General features: G+C 34.7%; 2 protein-coding genes across 21 annotated transcripts in view; both read right to left on the reverse strand.

Moving 5' to 3' along the window:
- Positions 1 to 22,775, reverse strand: part of LOC148313773 (uncharacterized) — a 152,328-nt gene extending 129,553 nt beyond the window's left edge. For all 20 annotated transcript variants that reach the window (XM_088256365.1, XM_088256357.1, XM_088256244.1 and 17 more), the window contains exon 1: positions 22,660 to 22,775. The gene's annotated coding sequence lies outside the window, so the exon portion shown is untranslated. The remainder of the gene's footprint in view (positions 1 to 22,659) is intronic.
- A 1,484-nt stretch (positions 22,776 to 24,259) lies between these two features.
- Positions 24,260 to 25,474, reverse strand: LOC148313774 (BLOC-1-related complex subunit 8 homolog). The gene is made up of 3 exons (XM_088277929.1): positions 25,241 to 25,474; positions 24,965 to 25,142; positions 24,260 to 24,743 (listed from the first exon to the last, which is right to left on the reverse strand). Exons 1-3 carry the CDS (start codon positions 25,290 to 25,292, stop codon positions 24,449 to 24,451), a joined length of 525 nt encoding a protein of 174 aa, XP_088134055.1. The 5' UTR covers positions 25,293 to 25,474; the 3' UTR covers positions 24,260 to 24,448.
- Positions 25,475 to 26,257: the final 783 nt, after the last annotated feature.

Genomic DNA, 26,257 nt, shown 5'->3' on the forward strand with positions numbered 1-26,257 from the left:
TGGATACACTCAAAATGTTGTGAATGAAACAGTTTACTTTGGAAAATATTGGGTTGATGCAAAAGTTATGACCGTTTTTTATGATCCCAGGTAAAAAAAATTTTTTTTCTTAAATTCTGAAAAATATCTTCTTTTTTATGATTCCATTGTATAAAGGATGCTTTTCCTCTACTTTCTATTCAGTTTTGGCCTAGCCAGAGTATAGTAATGACCTCTTGTATTTTTTCAAAATGTCGCTCGATAAAGTGCATTTACGTCATTGTTTACTTTATGAATTCCATAAAGACAATACCGCGAGTGTGGAAACCAAAAACATTTGTGAAGTGTATGGAGTAGATGTCATCAAAGTTTGACAGGTACGAAGATGGTTTACAAAATTCCGATCTGGAGATTTTTCACTCGTTGATAAACCACGTACCAGGCGGCCATTGAAGTCTGATGACGACAAGTTAAAAGTCATAATTGACACCAATCCACGTCAAATCATCAGGGAGATTGTGTCAATGATGGGAGTCAACCAAACAACCGTATTAAGACATTTGAGGCGTATGGAAATGGTTTCACGGTACGACGTTTGGATACCTCATCAATTGTCGGCTGCCAATTTATTGGATCGTGTTTCAACGTGCGTTGCTTTGAGTGCGAGACAAAAACATGAACCTTTTTTGCATCGTTTGGTGACGGGAGATGAGAAGTGGGTCGTGTACAACAACGTGACAAGAAAAAGACATTGGGCTATACCTGGACAAGCCCCATTAACAACTTCGAAGGCCGAAATCCATAAAAAAAGTTAAACTTTGTGTTTGGTGGGATAATAAGGGTATTGTGTATTTTGAACTCTTGGAACACGATCAGACAAGTACAACAGAACGATATTGTCAGCAATTATCCTAATTGAACATGGACCTTCAAAAGGATAGACCAGAATTGGTAAAAAGAAAAGGGGTAGTGTTTCATCACGACAACGCGAGACCACATATGGCTATGATGATCCAACATAAGCTAGATGAGTTAAATTGGGATGTTATCAAGCATCTACCGTATTCTCCGGATCTTGCTCTTTCTGATTTTTATTTATTCCGATCACTGCAAAAAAAATTAAATGATGAAAAAAATTATACCATAGAGCAGGTAAAAACATCCCTTACTTAATTTTTCGCATCAAAATCCACGGATTTTTTTACAACTGGTATTAATAAGCTGATAGAAAGATGGGAGAAGGTTATAAGAGCTGATGGAAATTATCTAATTTTTTTAATAAATAATACACAATTAAAAAAAAATTCAAAAAATTATATGTAAAAAACGGTCAAAACTTTTGCATCAACCCAATAGTTATTAAATCAGTGAAACACAAGTGCGTTTTATCAGCTAAGGCATATTGGCGTTGATAAAAATCTCCTCGTTAATTGATAAATGCATTTGTATTATCGCGAGTTGATTATTTTAACGGTATAACTAGGAATAAAACAATCAATAAAATACTTTGACTGCAATCAGTATGAAATGCTGCGGCGAGACAAAATTTTGTATTGTATTTATTGGTACAACATTTTGAGTGTGTCCAAATACTTGTTCACAAAATCTGGATTATCTCCAATTACAGGAGTTATTTTCATATTATTTTTGACATCTCATCAAAGATGAAGAAGAATATGGAGGTCTGGGCATTTACGGGGCTGACGACCGTCATAGGCTGGTTTAAGTGATCACTTTACACACGTGTAACATTCACCAATTCTACCCATTATTGACAACCAAACTACTCAAATTCTTGGAAGTTCTGTATATATGAACCAATTTATAAACCTTGTTCTTGAATCACTAGAACTTCACTAGAGACATCTATTGGTGAGATGTAAAGAAGCTTTTTATTAAGCAGAAACTCTTATATTAGAATGTGAGATCCGAATCCTGGATTATAATCACACACATGAGAAAAGCCAGAAAATACCATTTTCATTTTTATTATTTAAGCTTATAATTTGACCAGACTTCCATATTCTTCTTCATCTTTGATGAGATGTCAAAAATAAAATAGTATTTATTGGTCATGAATACTCAAAAATAAGCAATTCAAACTCTGTCTGCTTATGTGAAAAATATAATAAATTAGTGAAACTTATCTTGAACGATCTTCAATACATCCAAATAAAAGGATCTCTGCTAAATAAAAGCTTTGTCAATCCAACATAGATGGATGGATGGATTTATCTAGGAGTTCCGAAAATTTGACTCATGTGGTTGTCAATCATGGGTATAATGCTGAATGTTACAAGCGTGTAAAGTGATCACTTAATCAGCCAATGACAATTTATAAGGCCTGTAAATATCCAGACTTCTATATTCTTCTTTTTCGATGTTGAGATGCCAAAAAATGGAGAAAACTAAGATTTGCGAACAAGTATTTGGATACACTTAAATTGTTGTGAATACGATAAATTGGTAATCATGCCAACTTTTGTATGAATGCCGTATTTTGGAAATTCATCGTCGAAATAAACGTTTGTAAAATCGTTGACTTCGCGTCTGCCCTTTGCAGAAGGCGCCGCAGACAAGGCTGCTCGTATAATAGCACAAAGCGAATCGATACTCGCTGTTAAAATGCCAAAACTCTAATGTGGAAGGTTATTCTATAATAATAGGAACGAAGGGGAGGGGGAGGGACAGACTTATTTCGCATATTATTAGATCAATATTCATTACGCGTAGAGCCGCCGAGTGGAAAAAAACCGACATTCGCGCTCGCAGAATTCCAACCGGAGAGGGTCCACTAAGTGTCTAGGTGTACAAAAGGAACGGAGAAAGGAATTTGGAGAATGTACATCGTTTTATAAAGGCGTCGAAAGAGTGGCGAAACGAAGATTCAATCTATCAAAAGAATTTTCCAGAAGGGCGGAAGGAAAAGGGTCAACAAGAGGCGAACGAAGAAACACGAATTTACGACAACAAAAAAAAAACCCTTTTATTACATCTTTAGTTCCAAAACACAAATTCAGTTATACAGCCGGATAGTAACAGTTTCTAGCGACTCACGGCGGCCATAAAACATCCTATGACGTGCAGTGCGTTTCCCTGCACGTGTTACAATTGGTCAGGTCTCACCGCAAGAATTAGGGGACTCAACCCTCCTCGCTACAGAGGTGACTTGACAGGCCATTTCCTTCACTACAATAGGGTGCATTGGTTACATTACTACGAGTATATCGATCTACGCTACAGCTCTTTTTAAATTTAACAAAACAACACCCAAAGTTCAGCTATGAGAGACGAATAAATAATACGAAAATATAATCATACGCACCCCTTTATAATTAACACAAATATTTATAAAAAATTCATATTTTCCATAAATACATAATGATAATATTAAAAATTAATTAAAAATAATATTTTCTATTAATGACATCAGTAATGGCAAATAAAAACCTATTAGCGAAAACTACACTGGCAGTACACAACGACGTCCTGGTTCCAACCCTACGGTGTGGAAGTGAAGCATGGAGTCCGATCTCTCGGACGAATGTGCGGCAAAACGACGTATGATAGATGTTCAAATGGTGTAATAATGAAGGAATGCAAGGCTGAGATAAGCATTATCGATAAAATTAAGAAGGGTGTGTTGAGATAGTTTAGACATGCGAAACGAACGAGTGGGGAAAGAACAAAATAAAGGATGGTAGTGTAATAATTAATTTACTTGATTAGCACTTTTTTGTTCCTGACCAATTATCCAGTTTAAAAAATAGCTCTTTGGCGATTACATACGTTTTTGCAACATTTTGAGTGTGTCCAAATACTTGTTCACAAAATCTGGATTATCTCTAATTACAGAACCAAACCACTTAAACCAGCCTATGACAGTCGTCAGCCCCGTAAATGCCCAGACTTCCATATTCTTCTTCATCTTTGATGAGATGTCAAAAAATAATACGTTTTTGCGTTATTCAACGGTTTAGAGCAGGAGTAGGGAACGTGCGGCCTCCTGGCTACTCTGATACGGCATATTTAAAAAAATTGGACTCGTGCCAATAAAAAATATATAAGTATATATTTTTATGTATATATATTCAGCTTTCGTATGTTTGTGTCAGCAAAACTTTAAAAGTAATCATTGGATTGACATGATTTTTTTTACAAATGCAGCCTTACGTTGAACTATATAAATGGATGTGGGTTTTAGAAATGAAAAGTTTCCCTACCCCTAGTTACGAGCGTCGGTAATTGACTAGAGAATATGAAGACCTCAACCAGAATAGGGTAAGATATAGGGGTGGGAATAAGCCTAATCCGTTTTATCTGTATGGACCTTTCGTTGCATAAACATTTTGACAAGAGCATTTCCTCAAATCGCATTTCCTTATCGCTATTAAAAGATAAAGAAGCAGAATAAACCGAGATTGTAACAAGTTTATTTATTGGCACTTAGTTACAATTTGCCGGTATAAAGTTTTGCATGAAAATTACAGAAGACGGCGGGTCGCGTGTTTTCCTACCAGGGCTTTAATTAAATGTGTCCACCGGGAGACGTACTACGGCGAGCGAGGGCGGGCAAAGAAAAGCACGAAAAGCTACCTAAATAAATTATTCCTAATGCGTTCACTTAGAAAGAAATTCAAAAGAAGACAATCCGAACGAATGTAGCGAGCAGCCGGCGTGGAGAACCGCAGGTCGATACACTCGCCATTTATCTTCGACTAACTAATTGTGGATTAGATTACTCACCCCATGCAATTAACCACATCTATTGGGATTTTTTTCAATCGACTCGCGATAAATATATACCAATTCTACCGATACAGCCGAAGAAGAAATCAAGTGCTGGATGTACCACATTGATGCCGCCCGTCAATTGATAAATGTATTTGCAGTATCTACAATCGATTATTGTACCAGTATACATATCCATACAGGTCTACCAAGCAATAAAATGAATTGAACGAGTTAAACGCAGCAGCGAGACTGATTTTTTGAAATCTCTATTCTAGAGGAACTCGAGTATTTTAAGTCTAATATTTATAAAAAGTTTTTTTTTATAATTTCAACTTGTGACATGTAATTTGAGAATAAAAGAAAAGCTTCGATATAAATGTGACCAAATTTCTTAAAACGTGGTTTACTAAGAGAATTTGTAACTGACGATGTACTAATGTTTCCGTGTAAGTTTTTACAACGGGAGTATCTGAGAACAAAAATAAAACTTCGATATGAATGTTTGACTAAATTTCTGAACGTGTGGTTTACGAAGAGAATTTGTAACATACGGTGTAAAACTGTTTCCGTGTGAATTTTTACGACGGCAGTATCCGTTTGGTATATTTTGGTGCGATAATTAAAAACACAGTGAAAATGTTGTTTTATAAGTACACGCAAAAATCTTTCACGCAGCTTTCAAGAAAGTTTTCAAAATACATTCGTCATTAGTGTGCTAGATCGGGTTCTATATTTCCAGAACAGACTACTAAGTTAGCGAGGTATGAATGTTAATACTCGTATAAGTATATATATGGGCGACCGTTCAAACGAACGACTGAAGAATAATTTCAGTCTGACACGCCACTAGGTCACTTGATACCAGCACGTTGCGCACACGTCTCACATGTGCCCTTGCCGTGGGTGGTGGTGAGTGGTGAGTGGTGAGTGTGAGACATCACCACAATACGTCACGCCGGGGGAGGGGGCCATCCGGTGTCAAACGTCAAACCAACTAACCAACCAATCTATTCATTACGTTCCTTCCGCACGGCTCCGGAGCGCGGGCTGACTTGACAGGTGGATGTTAATCAAATCTACGTGTGTAACATATTTACTCCTGATGATTATACGCGGAGCGAGATACGGAAACAGCGTACAGCGGCACCCCGCTATTAATAGTTCCTAGAGATGTGAGAATACCGAACATAACTAAACTAACTAACTAACCAGAATAGAAGGAAAGCCACATCACTCTGCCTTTGCGAACATTCTTCGCTTCTTCCACATTCATGTATTTCCTCATACATACCCGCCGGTTATTCAAACTTTTGACCGGACCACGCCCAAGTATTTGACATACTCGATCATTGAAGTATTTGGAATATCTGATCATTCCAAGTTTTCCTCGCTCTTTCTCTGCTCCTATTTCCATCTATACTAGCCTGATAAATCTCTTTAATGTGCTTTCCTCACGCATTCCTCCCACATGTCTAATCTCAACATCTTGGCTTAGCATTCTTTTCTTATTTCACCATTCGAACATCTATCATACATCGTTTTGTCCCACATTCATCTGAGAGATCGCGTTTCGACTGCATCAGTCTACTTTTATCCTTATTTTTCCATGCTTCGCTTCCATGCATTAAAGTTGGTACCAGGACTCCGTTGTGCACTAGCAATACCAAACATATCTTTCAGCAGGGCAATAACGTATGTTAGTGAAAGCATTCCAGATCCCTGACATTATTTTACCCTTTTTCGCTCCCAACAGTGTAAAGACCGCCGCATCGCATTGAAGGGGCGTTAACTTAATTGTCAATTATTTGAAAGAAATCTAACGCATCAGGTTCTTAGATCTAGGAGTGTAAGAAACTCGATAGAATATAGACTATAAGTGAAGGAGCTCACGGTGAAATATATTACAGGTATACGGTAAAGAAAATGGAGAAGAATACTAGATTTTTTGACAAAAAACTAATAAGATCCGAATAGCTTCAGCCCATCCCACAAAGCGAATGTTTTTGCCTAGAATTTTCACTCGTGAATTACGTGAAATTATAGTAACTTTAAACATAAAGAGTAAATCCACTCACGAGTAGGCATAGGCTATGAAACTTTTAAAGTTTAAGCCTGAGTAGGGACATGATACGCGGTGTTGCATAAGCCGTAGCTAGATTTCAGAGTCACTTAGACATTAGGTAATTTAAAAAAAAACAATCCCACATTTTTAATCCCGGGAGTATTAAATATACAAGTAAACATCAAGTCAAATGATAAAACTTAGTTCAAACAAATTTCGCTAAAACAACATATTATTTCCGTCGAAATACGAGCATCAAAGGATACCAGATTGTGTTTACAGATATTATTGGTTACTTCATTTCCGGATTCCGCGAAATCATTTTTATCAAGTCTCATAAAAACCCACTTTGATCAGCCATTCTGGATTTCGGGTCTGCGGGGAAGCAATTTGTTTTCCCCCTTTAAGTAGGTACTTAAGTTTCATAGGTGATCGTAAGGTGCTCGAGAAATAAACGAAAGTTCGATAGTACCCGCCCGTGGCGCTAGTAGAGAATTAACATTCAGTTTAGAACTGACCAAAAGAATTATTCATGAGAGAAAAGAATTAATACGGCAGACATGTTTAAGGCAACTTTACCTTCACGCAGTCTCTGCGAAGCTATGTCGGCGCCCGCGCTAGGGAAATAAGGGTAAGGAGAGTAATATTTGATGCGGGGATGTAAGGAGAGGGAAGAAAAAAGGTTTCTTTAAAAGAGCCACCCCGATATCTGGCTCGGGGAAATTATTCGGAATCAATACCAATTTGACTCTTCCGCGTTATCTGCCCGACTCGATACAGCAGTGGGGTGAAAGGCAAATTGACGAAGTTTACCTCACAGGAGAGCAATCGGAGTTATGATTTCCTTTATTTGTTTCTACAAAATCTTCTCCTTCATTATTTAGAAATATGTCCTGTTACTCTCCGGTTCACTCCTGGGAGGGGGAAGACCAGCTGTCTCTCCACTAATTTAAAGGTGTCTCAACTTCATATGAAACATGTTTCGTTCTTCCCTTGTTTTATGAAAGAAGATGGTAGTCTGAGCATCCCAGGGCGTACGACCTAGCACCTTGACATCTCATAAGTAGGATGAAAATAATCCAGTGTCGGAATAATATTCTTCAACCCTTATCCGCACCTCAATGGTCCATAGGGCACTGCATTATATAAACGCAGTGTTATCTTGATCATTAACACATGAAGGCAAGGTGATCACTCCTGCGCTTCAGGTACCAGTCCAGGGTAATATTGAATAAATATTAGAGTTAATCACTTAATATCTATTTGACCCCTCCACCGGTAATCGAACCCGGGACCTGTAGAACTGTAGCCAAGCATGCTGACATTTACACTACGAAGGCAGACTTAAACTACGAATAATATTAATATTACTAATTTCAATAATACTACCACACCGTTTCCCTGCGCTGCGGGGGTAGGGAGAGAGGACGTAACGCCACTCGTCTGTCCTGGAAACTAGCTTTGTTTGGTATTCCTCATCACGAGAACGAGAAACACGTGTATTTGGACAAGAGATAAATGAAGAAGGAAAGCTTATATCACTAGATGAAGAAAAACAATTTTTTATTACATGTTGATATTTTAACAAAGAAAAATATGGAAGTTTGGGTATTTACAGGGATTATGACCTATTAATTTGTGTATCATTCACCATTCTACCCATGATTAACAACAACCCAATTAAAACTTTTGGAACTCATACACAAGTCATCTCATAACTCCTAACTAACACCATGTTTGAGTTCACGGGACCCATATATGGTTGGTTTGAGTAAACTTTTTTATTTATTCTTCTTCATCTATGTTGAGATAATGAAATGTAAAAATAAATCCTATGTGGATAAACCCAGATTTGTGAAGGATTTAGACACACCTCAAACATTGTGAATTATTTATTTATTATAAGCTCGGCCGATGTAATGAGATGACCGTGTACAAAAGCAGAAACACATCCATTGGGGAAATCAGAGAAGAGAAGAGAAGAGAGGGAATACGTATATTCTCTCTTATTTTAATAAAACTTGGATGCAATTTTAAGAAAACGGAAAGGTTTGAGGAATATTAACCAAGCGGTTTTTTTTAATAAATATTTATTAGTTGCCTTAGAAAATTCTCATTGCCTTACTAGACACTATAGACACGATGTATGTACAAGGATATATGGCATATTTATGCAGTTTATATGTCTTAAAATGATAGTGGATGTGTTTAGTTCATAATAAATAATGTTTTTTTTTTTGACATTTCATCAAAGACGTAGAAGAATATGGAAGTCTGGGCATTTACGGGGCTGACGACCGTCATAGGCTGGTTTAAGTGGTTTAAGTCCCGGATTCGATTCCCAGGGGGGGGGGGGTGAAAATAAATATTAGTGATTTAACACTCTAATATTTACAACATTTTGAATGTGTCCAAATACTTGCTCACAAAATCTGGATTATCTCTAAAATATAAGTACACGAATCTGAGTAGTGTGGTTGTCAATAATGGGTAGAATTGGTTAATGTTACATTTTAAATTTTTTGTGTACAGTGATCACTCAAACCAGCCTATGACAGTCGTCAGCCCCGTAAATGCTCAGACTTCCATATTCTTCTACATCTTTGATGAGATGTCAAAAAATAATATGAAAATAACTCCTGTAATTGGAGATAATCCAGATTTTGTGAACAAGTACTTGGACACACTCAAAATGCTGTAAATAAATAATTAAAGTTGACCTAAAAAAATACAAAAGATACAACAATATAATAGACACAATGGATTCAATATCTTGTATCAATCAAGATTTGTCACATAGCTCATTTATTAGTCTTATTTGTCTTGTCATATCTTCTAAATAAGACAATACTAAATCCGATAGATCTTTATGGCCTATTGCTTCGTCAAATTTTGTCAACTGAATACCTTCTTTTGCACACCAATGTAAATCTTTCTTTTTAAAAATTGGACATACCCACACTAAATGAGGGACAACTTGTGATAATCAGAAACAAAAACCTTTTTAAAATCCCTAAAATGCACACCAAGTCCTACCAAAATTCATTTTTAAATCGAGCCTGCGATATGTGCAATGAAATGCTTAATGAAATAGACATCAATAATGTTTCTTTTAATACGTTTAAAATATATATTGTTGATGTCTATTTGACCAGTTGATAAAGAAATGTTCTATATATGGTAGTTATACTTTTGTGACAGTTTATTTAAATTGTTTTATTTTTAGATTACTTAGGTGGAAACCTATAATTGGAATTGGATTTTTTTTTGTATTTCATCATATTATGTTATTTATGTCGAAATATTCTGTTGGTTTTCCAATAAAAATAAAATAAAAATAAAAATAATAAAATAAAATAATGTCTCATCACAACCACAAGTAGAATTGTGTCTAATTTTAAAAGGGAAGATAACTAAGCGATATTTCACCTTTCTACCTCGTGGCGGTAATTTGTTTACCATTCGTGTGCGTGGAAATGCTCAGCCACACAGGGAGGGCAGAGGGCGGTCGTACGGATACAATGTTGCGAGTTGAACGAACGTGCGTGGAATAACCACATCCCTATCATTTCAACCCGTTTTAACGGCTCTCTATTCCGAAAAATTCAAAGACACATTTTGAATACGCGTTACGCGATAAAAATGCAAATAAACATGACGAATCGCATGGAGATTCGAGAGAGCGGGCGGGTAATTGCATCGCGCAGCCTTCTCGATATTCCGAAGGGAAAATATGAAATCTATAAAGTGGAACAAGCGAGATAAGAGTTAATGGGAAATGTATTCCAGCTGCGCGCTAAGTGTGATCACGAGGCGGCACTTACAACCCCCCTCCCTTGTTGCTTAGCTAAAAACACTAAAAGGAATCATACGGTCGAGTCGGTGAATCGATTTGCGTACTTGAATTGAAACTACCAATATATAATGCGAGGAAATTCGGGAACACTAGCTTAATTTTTAAGTAAAAAATACCGTCCTAAAAAATGACCCTAAAGAATTCGATCCTACTCGTATAAGCGCAACAGATTTTTTCCAAGTAAAGCGCCCTGGAAGTTACATATTTTGTCAAATGTCGAATTTAAATATTCACCACTAATTCAACAAATTCATTATTTTTTAACATAACAGTCAAAATAAGAATCCCGAAAAAACGACCGTTTAACAATATCAAGGTGAAACAGCCGTCACAAAAAAAATATATATATTTTTCCTTGATTTATATTTTTGATAACAAATAAATAATAAAAGGGTCTCTGCTAGATAAAAGCTTTCTCGATCTAACAAAGGTGGCTGTTGTGAACTCATAAGTACTGCGTCAAGAAATTGATCATGTTTCTAGGAGTTCAAAAAAATTACAGTCGTGTGGTTGTCAATCATGGGTAGTTTGGCGAATATTGCGGTTGTGTAAAGCGATCACTTTACTAGTCTATGACAGGTCAAAAGCCTCGTAAATACCCAGACTTCTATATTCTTCTTCATCTACGTTGAGATGTAACAAATATTTATTTAATATATTTGGATTAGTCAAAGATCAACTGGACACTATGCACAGATAAGGTGCAAATAAGAATCAGAAGAAAATAGAAAAATAATGAACTTTTTAAAAGAAATTATTCGATCTTCTATCAGGTATTTGAACATAAGCTTTCATAGACAAGAATTTTAGTTATTTAAGTAATTTAGACATAAACAATAATATGTAAAAGTTATCAATATTTTCCTCTGGGCGTTTCGGAAGAATATAGGTTGACATTATTTTCAAAAAGGCCGGCTTATTAATTACGCGATAATTAATTATCGGTGGTGACGCAAATCCGAGGCGGTGACGTCACGGCAGGAGTGACTGCCAAAGAGTATCCATGCACCATGTACCCAGTGACTAGTTCCCATGGGAGGCAGGGGAGCAGCGAGCGGGAGGAGGTAAGGAAATCGATATCTCTCTCTACTACTAGGCACGTCATGTGTAGGTACCGTGCACTACCCTCCTCGCCTGCCGATAGAGGAACATCTACCCCCGAATGCAATCACATGTTGAGCGTATTGACATTTACACATCCGCGAGGACTGATCAATATGTACATTTCAGTGTGATATATGACCCAGTGACTGATTTCGAGATCATTGTGATGGTGTCATACAACAAAATGACTTCACGAGTGGCATAATTTACGCTTGTATCATTACATTGCATCATTCCTATTTGAAGACAAGGCGCTGGAGGTCTATGTGTATACAAAATTCCAGCATCGCATTTCGACGACGAATATTGTTCATATATGTCATAATCAATGATAATATCAATGTTAGCGGGCAATGTCAAACCGACATGACTAAAAATGTTATATACCGATGTATATAAGATTTTATTTTTTTATTTATTTGGGAGATTAACAAGAGATAATTGAAAAGATTAACATGTGGAGCGAATGGATAACGAGAGAATGACCAAGAAAATATATGTGGCAAATGTGAACGGGAGAACAAAGTGAAGATGGTCGAAAAAACTGACGATCAGATCAATCGGAACCTAAAATCTGGTGGTATCAAAAGTCTGCATAACCGGAGGGCATGTATGTCTAAATGTATGGATGTGAAGGAAGCTAACAGTGTATGGTGAGTATTGTTGCCTAGAATTTTCACTCATGAATTGCATGAAATTATAGAAATTTTAAACGTAAAGAGTAAATCCAATCACGAGTAGGCATAGGCTATAAAACTTAAAAAGTTGAAGCCTAAGTAGGGTCGCTAGATTTCAGAGTCACTTGGACGTTAGGTAATTTAAAAAAATAGCAGTGTCTTGTGTGTATGTCAGGATAGAAGAGTGTGGCGTTCCATCCTCTATGCCTAACCCTGCGGGAAACAGCGTGATGGCAGTAGTAGTAACGGTAATAGTACACTTCTCTGTCACATGGTGAGTTTTGTGAAAATGCAGCGGAAATAATTTCCCGCGAGGCCAAGTGGAGAGGGAAGGAGCCGCCCCTCCGATTGTGCGGGGGCGCGTTGCGTCCCTAATTATGCCACTGAGCACACAGCTAAAGGCTGACTAATGTCTGCCCCTCGACAAGTGTCCACGCGGCTCTCAATAGAGACTTCTATACTACTGTACGGGAGTCACCTCGAGCACTTTACTTGCGTTATAAGGCATTCAGCCCGCCCTTGCGCTCCTTTTCCCTAATCAAATACATAGTTTAGAAGAAAACTTATTTATTTTTAGTTTATAAACCATATCCGCTCCCTAGGTGGAGCATATGGAGTCCACAAACTGTCTCCAGGCCTTTCTGTCGGCTGCCAGCTCCCTTGCATCCTCCCAAGTCAGATCCACGTCCCGAAGTTCTGACGAGAACTGCCGACGAATTGTCAGCAGTGGTCGTCCTGGGCGGCGCGAACCTGATGCCTTGTAAAAGAGGCAAGCTTGATTAAGGTTCTCAGGAGGCATGCGGAGTACATGGCCAAGCCAACTGAACACTTATTCAATAACTTAAAACTTTAACAGAGAGATTTTACATATCCCTTTTGTTTGTATGGAGGCTCTGGAAGTGACAAAATTTGAAGAAAACCACACCAATCTGTTTTTGCAAACGACCTTCGCTTCTTCCAGATTCATGCTTCTTCTCACACATGCCCGCAGATTATTCGACTTTTGACCTGACCACTTGACCTGACCACTTTCAAGTATTTCAAATACTTGAAAGTGATCAAGTATTTGAAATATTTGATCTTGAAAAGTTTTCTTCGGTCTTCCTTTGCCCCTATTTTCAACTACATTCGCCTAGTAAATTTGTTTTACTGTTTTTCCTCTACGCATCTGTTTCACATGTCCAAAACATCTCAACACACCTTTCTTTAATTTAATTAATACTGCTTATTTAAGCTTTAAAGTCTTTAAAGTCCTTATTTCTACAAAAGAATAACCACTACGCATATTTTAATATTAAGAAAGATGTGGTTTGGGCACGTAATTCGCATGAATGAAGAAAGATTATTATTTATTTAAACCCTTATCCGCACCCCAATGGTGCATAGGGCACTGCTTCATATAAATGCAGTGTTATCTTGATTGTTTACGCATGAAGGAAAGGTGATCAGCCCTCCACTTCAGGTACCAGTCCAAAGTAATATTGAATAAATATTAGTGAAAAAATCACTTATATCTATTTGACCCTGGGAATCGAACCCGGGACCTCCAGAACGGTAGCCGAGCGTGCTGACCATTACACTACGGAGGCGGACAAAAGATTAGTAAAACAACAAAAAAAATACGAGGCGAATGTGGTTGGTAATAGAAGTAGAAAAAGACGGTCGGGTATTTTAAATGCTCGAAAGTGCTCAGTCAGGGAATGTGGAAGAGGCGAAGTTTTTTTTTGTAAAGACAGATTGGTGTGGCGTTCTATTCTCTATGTCTACCCCGCGAGGAAGCGGCGTGATGATTACTTGGTTAGTTAAGTCAGTATTTAAAATATTGTTGAGACATTTGAAATTAGTTGCTAGCTGAGATAAACGAGTTGAAGACAGTGTGCAAGTAGGTGCAAGGTAGGGACAGGGTACGTTGCCCCGTGGCGAGTGACGCGGGTAGGAGTGTTCACCCGCTAGAGCGTCTCGACGGAGCCGCGAAGCGTCGCGGCGGCATCTCTCCGCGCTCGGTCTACAATGACCGCACTAGCTACGATCGATGCTACGCCGATAAGCAAAAGTTTTCCTTAAAGTTCCTACGGTTTTACCCAGTTCTACGTCAATACTATTCTGATTTTTTAAATAATGAAATAAACACCTGAAAAAAAACTATTCTTTATCGGTAAAGAGTCAAGATCGCGAAATTAAAAACGTCATTTGCCCAATCATTACTACAATAGTAATGAGAAATAAAATAATTTATTCTCGATATTATTATATTATAAACCTTAAGACAAAAATCTCGGTGAGTGGTTATATGCTGATATACTACCATTTTTGTTTGTCTGCAAGGCAGGAATGACAGTGAAAAATACGAAGATAATTATGCAATGTAGATAGATGTCTTTAACTTTACTTCTCTAGCGACTTGATTGTCGCTCTGTATTGTCAGGAATTTGATGATACGGAAAAGAAAATTAATGAATATTTTGTTATTTAAAAAAAAATCTCCTTTAGTGTTTGTGCCCTGCTTATAAATACAAGGTAAATGTAAGGATAAGAAATTTTAACATATTTTGTTATTTACCGAATAGAAGGACCTCGAGTAGGTACATCTACAACCACTGCTTGAATTTTGAAACCTGTATATATCGCTCACTCCTTTCAAGAACGTCATAAATCAAAAATCATCAATTTTCAGTTGTGCATGTTTAAGGAATGCCCAGAAAATGTACTTTATCCCAGCAAAAGAGGCATATTTTTAACTTAATATTTACCCGTTGCAGGGGGGCAGAAAGTGTTGTTTTTGCGTTTTAAAGAAAAGGTTTGGTTTAATTATTTTTTTAAACTTACTAAATATTTTTCCAATGGAGAAAAAACCTTCAGGTTTTACCTAAAAAGATCTGTTGAACAGTAAAAAGTTCAATGAGTGGCTTAATATTTGTTTTTAATACATTGTATTATATTTTTAAACTTTAAAAATGTTGTCCTGAAAAAGCAAGTTTTTTTTATTTGTGACGTTCTTGAAAGGAGTGAGCGATATGCAATATATGTACATAAATACAGATTTCAAAAATCAACCCAATAAGGATGATCAACAATGGGCCGAATAGTAATTGTTACACAAGTATATATAGTGATCGCTTAACCCCGCCAAATACCAGGTCGTAAGCCCTGGGATGCTCAGACTTTCATCTTCATTCATATAAAAAAAAGAACGATTGATGTTTCATATCAAGTTGAGACATTTATAATATATATCTGTTGAATAAGTCAACGACTGACAAAATTAGGTCACAAAATATAACCAATTACATTTCCTTTTTATTAGATTTTCTCGTTAGTCCTGGAAGCGTGTATTGGTGATAATTATCTGCTTCCCCAAGTTCCTACATTACTCTCCCTCCTTCATCAACCCTCGCAGATTCCTCGCCACCCGGAGAGGGGGGGACTCTGCTATTTTCGAGAAACTCTTCGGAGAATCCGCCTACTTTGCTTTTTTTCTACATTCACGAAATATTGAAGTCGTCGTGCGCAAGGCCAACCATTCGAAATAAAAGAGAGAGAAATGTAACCCGCTATGACAAAATATTACATTAAAACATATATGGGCAACCACCGGCCCGCCGAGCTATTTTGTTCGGCCCTCAAGCATCTTAGCGAAGTATATACAAATATAAAAATTTACACGCATTTACAAGAAAAATTATTTGTCTTTTTGGCAGCAAATACGGGTATACGTGCGAAGAGTTTTTTTTCGAGAAAAAAACAAATCGAACGAGGATAACAGATGAAAACCTCGACAATTCCAAAGGATTATCAACGCCAATATTGATATTCTCCTGATTCAAGTTCAAGGCCAATTTCCACATATTAAATTATGTCGTTCATTATATAATATAAAACATTCACCATTCTACTTATTATTAATATATATATATATATATATATATATATATATATATATATATATATATATATATATATATATATATATATATATATATATATATATATATATATAATATATATATATATATATATATATATATATATATATATATATATATATATATATATATATATATATATATATATATATATATATATATATATATATATATATATATATATATATATATATATATATATATATATATATATATATATATATATATATATATATATATATATATATATATATATATATATATATATATATATATATATATATATATATATATATATATATATATATATATATATATATATATATATATATATATATATATATATATATATATATATATATATATATATATATATATATATATATATATATATATATATATATATATATATATATATATATATATATATATATATATATATATATATATATATATATATATATATATATATATATATATATATATATATATATTATATATATATATATATATATATATATATATATATATATATATATATATATATATATATATATATATATATATATATATATATATATATATATATATATATATATATATATATATATATATATATATATATATATATATATATATATATATATATATATATATATATATATATATATATATATATATATATATATATATATATATATATATATATATATATATATATATATATATATATATATATATATACATATATACATATATATATATATATATATATATATATATATTATATATATTTATATATATATATATATATATATATATATATATATATATATATATATATGTATATATATATTTTATATAATATATATATATATATATATATATATATATATATATATATATATATATATATATATATATATATATATATATATATATATATATATATATATATATATATATATATATATATATATATAATATATATAAATATATATATATATAATATATATATATATATGTATATATGTATATATATATATATATATATATATATATATATATATATATATATATATATATATATATATATATATATATATATATATATATATATATATATATATATATATATATATATATATATATATATATATATATATATATATATTTAGTCAGGCCCTTGACTCGGAGACAGAATGATAATTTGGCCCCAGACCTAGGAAAGGTTGGCCACGCCTGCATTAAAATAAAGTGGCGAGAACTATTTTTGCTTCTAAACCCACGAGATATTTATAAGTGTCATATTTCTGGATTCATAAGAGTGGGTCAAATAAGCCCAAAGCGTGAAACCATAAAGGTCGGGGTTAAGGATAGGGGGTTAATGCAAAATATATGTTTCGGTTGTGTTATTTCACGCTCGAGATGATTCTTTCCACTTCCCACTTTCTAGCTGTCGTCGGCGGCGGGGTGGGTGGCCGGTGCCAGGGAGGGGGTAGGGGCTGATTGATCGGATGGAAGTTTGATTGCCTCTACCGGCCTGGAATCCTGGAGGAGTGCGGCTCCCGACGACAGCCGGGTACTGCCCGCTGCCCACTGCCGACTGCCGAGTGTCGCACGACGTGGCCCCTCTTATTTATAGCCCTGGTATCGAGACCCTTAGCTGTTTATCTAATAATCGAACGGCACGCTTTGAACTTCTAGTGATAATTAAAATCATTTTGACCGGGGACGATCAAAACATAATAAAGCGTACGGTATAGAGGAATTAAAGTTATATTTTTAAGTGTGCCCAAATGTTTAGTTCGTAAATGGTGGATAGTGTAGGAGGAACTCCACGTAAGTATATATCAAGATTTTCAACGATATTTCACATCTTCAGTAATTGTATTATAAAAAATGTACTACAAAAAAATGTCCCTTACTGTGTTTTAAGTTTGGACAGCCGTATTGGCAGGACTTACAATCTATCGTTGGCTGATTTAAGTAATCACTTTATACACTGTGTAACATTCACATCGAATAGCCTATCTCGAAGAGACGCGCCAAATGGATCTGTCACGTGTTGAGACAGGAGAGTTCCTGCGCCTGGGGTAATAGAGGGAACGATCGAGGGAACAAACCCACGCCGCCAATATCTTTGCGACTTATACGGGGATATGGGCTATTTAACGCACGAGGAGCTGAATAGGGTGGCGCATAATATACCGGAATGGCGAAGGAAGTGTCATTTGTTGCTGCAAACCAATCCAGGAGATCGAGTCCACAGACGAGAACATTCACAACTGCACTCATGAGTGACAATCTCATTACTAAAGGTCCGGTTTTCAGGGTTTCCTAGAGTATGTATACATGTGAAATTCGGAAGAATCCCACATGCATAAAAAAATTAACGTCTCTTAACTCGCTATTTCCAACCACAGGGACGCCGATCAAGTTTTTCTCGAAAATGCGGATTGTGTTTTCAACTGAAGGATATGTATTACATGCCCAACATTACGGAATTTTAGTAATGTGATTGTCAGTCATGGTAGAATGGTGAAAGTGATCACTTGGATTGATCCAGCCAATCAAAGATCGTAAGCCCTGGAATTCTTCGGACTTTCATATTCCCAATTCAATAAAAACGTCTTCATCTTATATTATTTTTTGACATCTCATCAGAGATGAAGAAGAATATGGAAGTCTGGGCATTTACGGGGCTAACGACCGTCATAGGCTGGTTTAAGCGATCACTTTACACACGTGTAACATTCACCAATTCCACCCATTATTGACAACCACACTACTCAAATTCTTGGAAGTTCTATATATATGAACCAATTTAGAAAACTTGTTCTTGAATCACTAGAACTTCACTAGAGACATCTATTGGTGAGATGTAAAGAAGCTTTTTACTAAGCAGAAACTCTTATATTAGTATGTGAGGTCCGAATCCTGGATTATAAATCACACACATAAAAAACGCCAGAAAATACCATTCTCATTTTTACTATTTAAGCTTATAATTTGACCAGATAATTTATTTACAACATTTTGAGTGTTCAAAGATAAGGAAAAATATGGAAGTCTGGGCATTTACGGGGCTGACGACCAAAAAAAATTATATGAAAATAACTCCTGTAATTGGAGATAACCCAGATTTTGTGAACAAGTATTTGGACACACTCAAAATGTTGTCTTCATCTTAGTTGAGATATCGATAAAAATGTTGAACTAAAGCTAATTCGAGTATAATCCGTACCCGTGGATGCTGTCACGGCTAGGGATAGGCAGTACCCGCGCCACCTACCGACTCGAGAGAGCCCAACTTGAATTTAAATATAGCCTCGTTCGTAAGCATAATGCAAATCTGATAAGAGATAAGGGGAGATCCCAACCCCGCGCAGGGCACTGTGGGCGGGGGAGGTAGACACCTCGCTCGGGGGTAGCCGGCTCCTGGCTCACGTCGAGGACACGCCAAACACGAGGCAGCTTCTTTACTGCACTTGTACATTTTTAATCATTTACACACAAACTTGCGACATCATGCTGAACTTAAAAGGATTAATTGCAGACGCTTACAAAGAGGACTCCTGCACCTTACTCCTTCAAAGCGCCAACCTCGTAAAGTACTTAACAATTTCCGGCAAAACATAGCAAATTAGTTTGGTAGATTTATGTTTTGTACTGACATTTCTTGGTGGAACTGTATTTTACATAATAAAATAACAGCTATTTTATTTATTGTTTCGGAATTAACTTTGTGGTTAGACATGTTACAACGATTACGGAAACACTTGTTTTTTTAGTTATTATTCAGACCTGACGATGGAAGTTTAGCTTCCGAAACTAGTAGTCTTTGATAAAACTCAAGTGGTATAAAAACAAGTGTTTCCGTAATCAAATAACAGCTGTATAAATTATTTCCACATATATTTTATTTCACCAAGTTTCGTCGTTACCGACATCATCGGTTACTGGTGACTGGTCAAATAAAATATACTTATGTGGAAAAAAACTATAAAGTTGTTATTTATATATTATTTGCGTTAAATTTATAGAATTCCATTTCAATTTATGTATTAAATTTTAAAAACAAACACTGATTTAACATTTAATACATAAATTAATATAGAGTTTACTACATAAATTAGTTTCTAATTCTTCAAACCCTTATCCGCACCCGATGGTGCATGGGGCACTGCATTATATAAGCAATTTTATCTTGATCACACGAATGAAAGATGATCAGCCTTCCTCTTCAGGTACCAGTCCAGGGTAATATTGAATATTAGAGCGAAAAATTCCTTTATATTTACTTGACCCCCCCTGGGAATCGAACCCGGGACCTCCAGGAATCCATGCAAATGGCTGACAAAATCACTTTCACGTTTATCAATTTTACAGGGGTAGTAAGTACTCCCATAAAATTGATAAATGTGAAATTGTTTTTTTTTTTTCATAATAGATTTTAGGTCGAAATTTCAAAGCTAAGAGCCTTTCATGCTTTCGGTGGGCGATTTAACAATTTTATTTAAATATATTTCATTCACTTTGCTTCCAACATACTCTTGTCTCGAAATAACATTTGCTAGAGAAAAACATTTTCGATATTGTGATTTTATTGCAGACGACAGATAAATTTTATCTTTGCAAAAAATGGAGTGAACTTGAATACCTAAAATACTGAGTTCTTTGTTTTTGATAGGTACGGTTGTAGGTCAGTCTTACACTTCAGATGCCAGCACAAGGTAACACATTAAATAAAGTGGTAAAATCACACATATCGCTCACTCCTTTCAAGAACGTCATAAATCAAAAATCGTCAATTTTCAGTTATGCATGTTTTCGGAATGCCCTGAAAATGTACTATATCCCAGCAAAAACGGCATATTTTAAACTTAATATTTACCCGCTACAGGGCAGAAAGCGTTGTTTTTGCATTTTGAAGGAACGGTATTGTTTAATTATTTTTTTAAATCTACTAAATATTTTTCAAATGGAGAAAAAACCTTCAAGTTTTACCTAAAAAGATCTGTTGCACAGTAAAAAGATCAATAAGTGGCTTGATATTTATTTTTAATACATTTTATTATATTTTTAAACTTTAAAAACGTTCTCCTGAAAATTCAAGTTTTTTTTCATTTATGACGTTCTTGAAAGGAGTGAGCGATATGTATGTGTATATATGGTATATACGAATACCAAGCCGAGAATCGTACTTGAGACCTCAATCACGAAAGCCAAATATGGTAACCGGTACACTACGAAGGCAGATAAATAAAAGCTACAAGTAAATTTTAACTTGATTTTACGAAATATATTTATCATAAATGTAACTAGGTAATATCGTACCCTACTTTCGAAACATTTTACATATGTAAACATCTGAGACGTAAAAAGTGTAATGGAGTAAAAATACCGACGACAACACATCACATTTACCTCATAAACAATCATCACAAGTCTGAACGAACTTTTCAGAGCCAAAAAAACTCTAGGGTTGATTTTTAAAACATATCATGAGAACATTCGTCGTTTTTGGGTATGATACGAAACTATTTATTGATTTCAGAAAACTGCGAAGAAATCAGACACTAAAAAATACTAAACATTAAATTTTTTTAAATTTTCAAAAACCAAGTCAGTGAAATTATGCCGTGAGAATTAATTAAGTGGGTAGTAATTGTAATTAATCAAAATATTATACAACAATAAATTATTAAAGGATGTAAATTATATTGATATAAAAAGAGAGTAAAAATATGACGAGGTTAAAAGAGAACACCCATTATATGAGATATATTATAAATAAATAAAAAAAAACAATTTACACGACGTACACGTGTTGTAATACTACGGATAATTCAATATTTTCGATGGTATTTATTCCACAAAACATTTACAGGTCGCTTACGTTATGATTTCGTGCGTAAAAATTCGTCTCATAATGCATTTTTCATTGTTGTGTTGTAAATAACCCCGGAAACTATTAATTATGTAGAAAATATCAACAAATAAAATAAAAATTAGATACTTGAGCTAAAATTCAGATACAAGACAGTTTTGACAGATGGGTACCTACCGGACAAATTCGTAAAGAAAAATACGCAAGTTTTAATATATGGATCCACTACAGTAACTTTTTCGGGTCTCTAAAAGCTTGTTTAATATTTATCGCGCAATATATTATTCGTAAGGGTTGTAATAAAATTGCACACAAGTATGAGCTAATTTAATCGATCGACATACTTTATGTGAATAAATATAGAGTACAAAAATATTAAATTAACACGATATAAAAATATTGACTGTTTATTGCACACATAAAGCACTCACCCGTTAGTCAAATACACGGATCTTGACAATAAAAAAATAACTGGTGCACAAAATTCGCGAGACACAATACCTACATGTACAAAACAGCTTTTGCCATGACAGTCAAGCTTGCAACTGAAGCGTACAAAATTTTCAAGTATACAACATAAAGGAAAAATGTAGCCCGATCGGTTATAATTTATATAACCAGTGAAATTACGTACCTACACAGATTTATTTTTTGTGAAACATGTTTTTGATAGTTTGTAACAATATTTATATTTCTAAAGATAAAAATTATTGGACCTTACCGTAATATTTTTTAATTAAGCAAACCAAGAAGTTTAATTTATTACTTTACGAACAACTAAAACATAAATCCTTTATTTGTGTTTTTTTATTATTAGATTAAAACCAATATTTTTAGCTTTTCCACTTTTTTATTTGACCAGCGACCGGGTTTCGTCGTTACCGACATCATCAGACTGGTGAGAGGCTATACAAATTGTTATGTTATATATAAAAGAAGGCAGGAGTTGATAACCATGATTTGTTATAATTTTATGAGAAATTAATTTAATTTGAGTGAATTTAAGTATTGTATGATATTAAAAATATTTTTTATAAAGGTTTTTTTGTATTGAAAGCACGATTTTATATAAAGTTATAATAGATTTGCATTTTTTGTAAATGAATTTAAATTATGTAACGAAGTATCAGGAAATGCTGGTTGACGGCTCCTTCCATAAAAAATATTTTTAATATTATACAATACTTAAATTCACTCAAATTAAATTAATTTCTCATAAAAGTATATCAAATCATGGTTATCAACTCCTGCCTTCTTTTATATATAACATAACAATTTGTATAGCCTCTCACCAGTCTGATGATGTCGGTAACGACGAAACCCGGTCGCTGGTCAAATAAAAAAGTGGAAAAGCTAAAAATATTGGTTTTAATCTAATAATAAATTAAAAATGCAATTCCATCACGAAGTGTCAGTGGATAATATAAACCTTTATTTGTGGTTTAACTTCCCATGTATTAGATAATCAGGAAAATAAAAAATCTTTTCTGAGGTCTTTAATTTTGGGTAGCGTACGTAAAGAAAACGATATTATAATAAGTCTTCAGTCATTTTAAAAACCTTCAACAAGTGTCTTTCTTTTAACAAGCTTTCATATCTATAATCAGCACCGCTTTTGCTTAAACTAAGCTGCATTACACATTGTGATAAAAAAAAACTTGATAACTTTACAAGAAAGGAGGCATCAAAAAATACTATTTATTATTAATACCATATCCGCTCCCTATGTGGAGCATATGGAGTTCACAAACTGTCTCCAGGTTTTTCTGTCGGCCGTCAGCTACCTTGCATCCTCCCAAGTCAGGTTCACGTCCCGAAGTTCAAAAGACAACTGCCAAGATTTGCTGCGTCCTACAACTTTTCTCTTCACTCCTCACATAGTCAAACCACCGCACGTCCAAAAATCTCCGCAGACACCTATTCTCAAAGCTAAAAAAAATAGCAATATGTATATCAGAATCCTTGACAACAATTTCGGTAAGGTTTGGGTTAGGGTAGCAGATTGCTTTTATTAGTTACAAAAGTAAAACATTTTACTCATGCATCAAATACTCATATTATTTATTAAACTTAAAACGTAAAAACATTGAATAAATTATTTATTAAATTTAAAATACAAAAACATTAAATAAATCAAATGAACTTATTGTTTTTCAACAAAAATTTATACTAAATATATCACAATAGCAAAACAAATGAAGAGACACAGTTAAATGTGTCCTAATGTAAAGTTGTATGAGATCTCTGCAATTCGGTGCTAGTTGTAGAGCTTCTGGCTTGAGCCATCATGTTCTCCACTCGGCTGGTAGTTTCCCTCACTACGCCCGACAGGTCTGCTAAGTCAGGCAGGTCCAGGGTAATGTGAGCTGACAGCCGCTTGTAAACAGAACTAGTGTCTTTCTTGTTCTTTCTCGTTTCTTCATACTTCAACTGTTGCTTGAGGAATATAGCATTCTTTAGCATCTCTTGAATGTTGGCAAAGCTTTTGGCGGCTCCATCCATTGATTTCACAGCACTGAAAAAAGCAATAAGAAATTATTGATCTCAATGATAAATAAAGTCAGTATGCTCTGTAAGGAGTATGCATTTACATAATAACTTGTTTTAAGTTTTTCAGTAATCATTACCTGAGCCAATTAGTTGTTAAAGTAATAGGTTAATTTATACCGTTTAGCATAGACTTGTAATGGACTTAAAACATTTCTTTATCAGTTAAATAAAGCAGAAATGTTGTACCTCACAGCATACTCCACGTCATAACATCTTCCTTGCAGTTCGTGATGTAGTTTAGTAACTTCGATTCTCCTCTCCACCATCGGAGGAAGAGCCTTCCTCACGTGTTCCTGTAGTCTGTAGAATGCCAGCGATGGCTCATTCGCAACTATGTGCATGTTTTCTGATATCCGCTCAGTAGCTATAAGTGAGAAGAAAAAATAAATTTATCGTACAATAATCATAAAAAATTGCGCAGAAATTGAAATTAATTCTTCCTTTTTTATTCCAAATACAAACCTTTTTTTACTTTTAATTCTAAATCCGGATCACCTGTATACACGATAGACATTTTAGAAACAGCTTAAACCCTAATTCTTTCTTAATGTTTTTTTTTAATGTACACTTTTACATGAATTAAATACAGTTGATTATAATTCATAAACGAATCGCATTCAAATATTAGAAAAATTAACAAAATTTGACAGCAAATGAGTAAACGCTCATCAGGCTGTCAAAACAATGCCATAGACTAGTTATCTTCTATGAGTACCTACCTCTATATATGAAAAAAAAAACAATTTTAACCCTTATTTGAACCCAATGGTGCAAAGGGCACTGCATCGTAGCAACGCAGTGTTAACTTGAATGTTTATTGCAAAAAGGCAAGGTGATCAGCCCTAGGCTTCTTGTATTAGTCCAGGGTAATATGAAAGTGAATATCATCCGTATTTATTTTGACCCCACTGGGAATTGAACCCGGGATCTCTAGCACGGTAGCCAAATACGCTGACCACTACACCACGGAGGTAGACATTATGAATATACATGAAAATATAGGTTCAACATACATATATCCCTTAAAACGAAGAGGTAAGAAAGAAATGTGGGGCTAAACAAGGGATAATTAAAACAATTCAGAAGAGTTCTTTAAGGCGGTATGGACACGTGAAGCGAAAGGATAACGAGAGAATGACTAAGAAATTATATGTGGCGAATGTGAGAGGGAGATCAGAACAAGAATGGCCGAAAACAACACGATCAGAACCCAAAATCTGGTGGTATCAAAATTTTGCGTAATCGGAGGGCATATATGACTAGATGTATGGATGTGAAGGAAGCGAGAAGTGTATGTTAGGACAGAAGAGTGTGGCGTTCCATCCTCTCTGCCTATCCTTGCGGAGAAACGGCGTGATGGTAGTAGTTGTAAACTTTTGGCTTGGTTTCTGATCGTGTAGTGTTTACACCATTGCCAAATTTCCATTTCTATAGCAATATGTATGTATACATATATGATTTTTGTATGTCTCGTGTTCT

The sequence above is a fragment of the Brachycentrus maculatus genome, unplaced genomic scaffold, assembly GCF_059751285.1.
Source record: "Brachycentrus maculatus isolate JH-2025_06_01 unplaced genomic scaffold, ASM5975128v1 h1tg000005l, whole genome shotgun sequence".
Taxonomy (NCBI): Eukaryota; Metazoa; Arthropoda; class Insecta; order Trichoptera; family Brachycentridae; genus Brachycentrus; species Brachycentrus maculatus.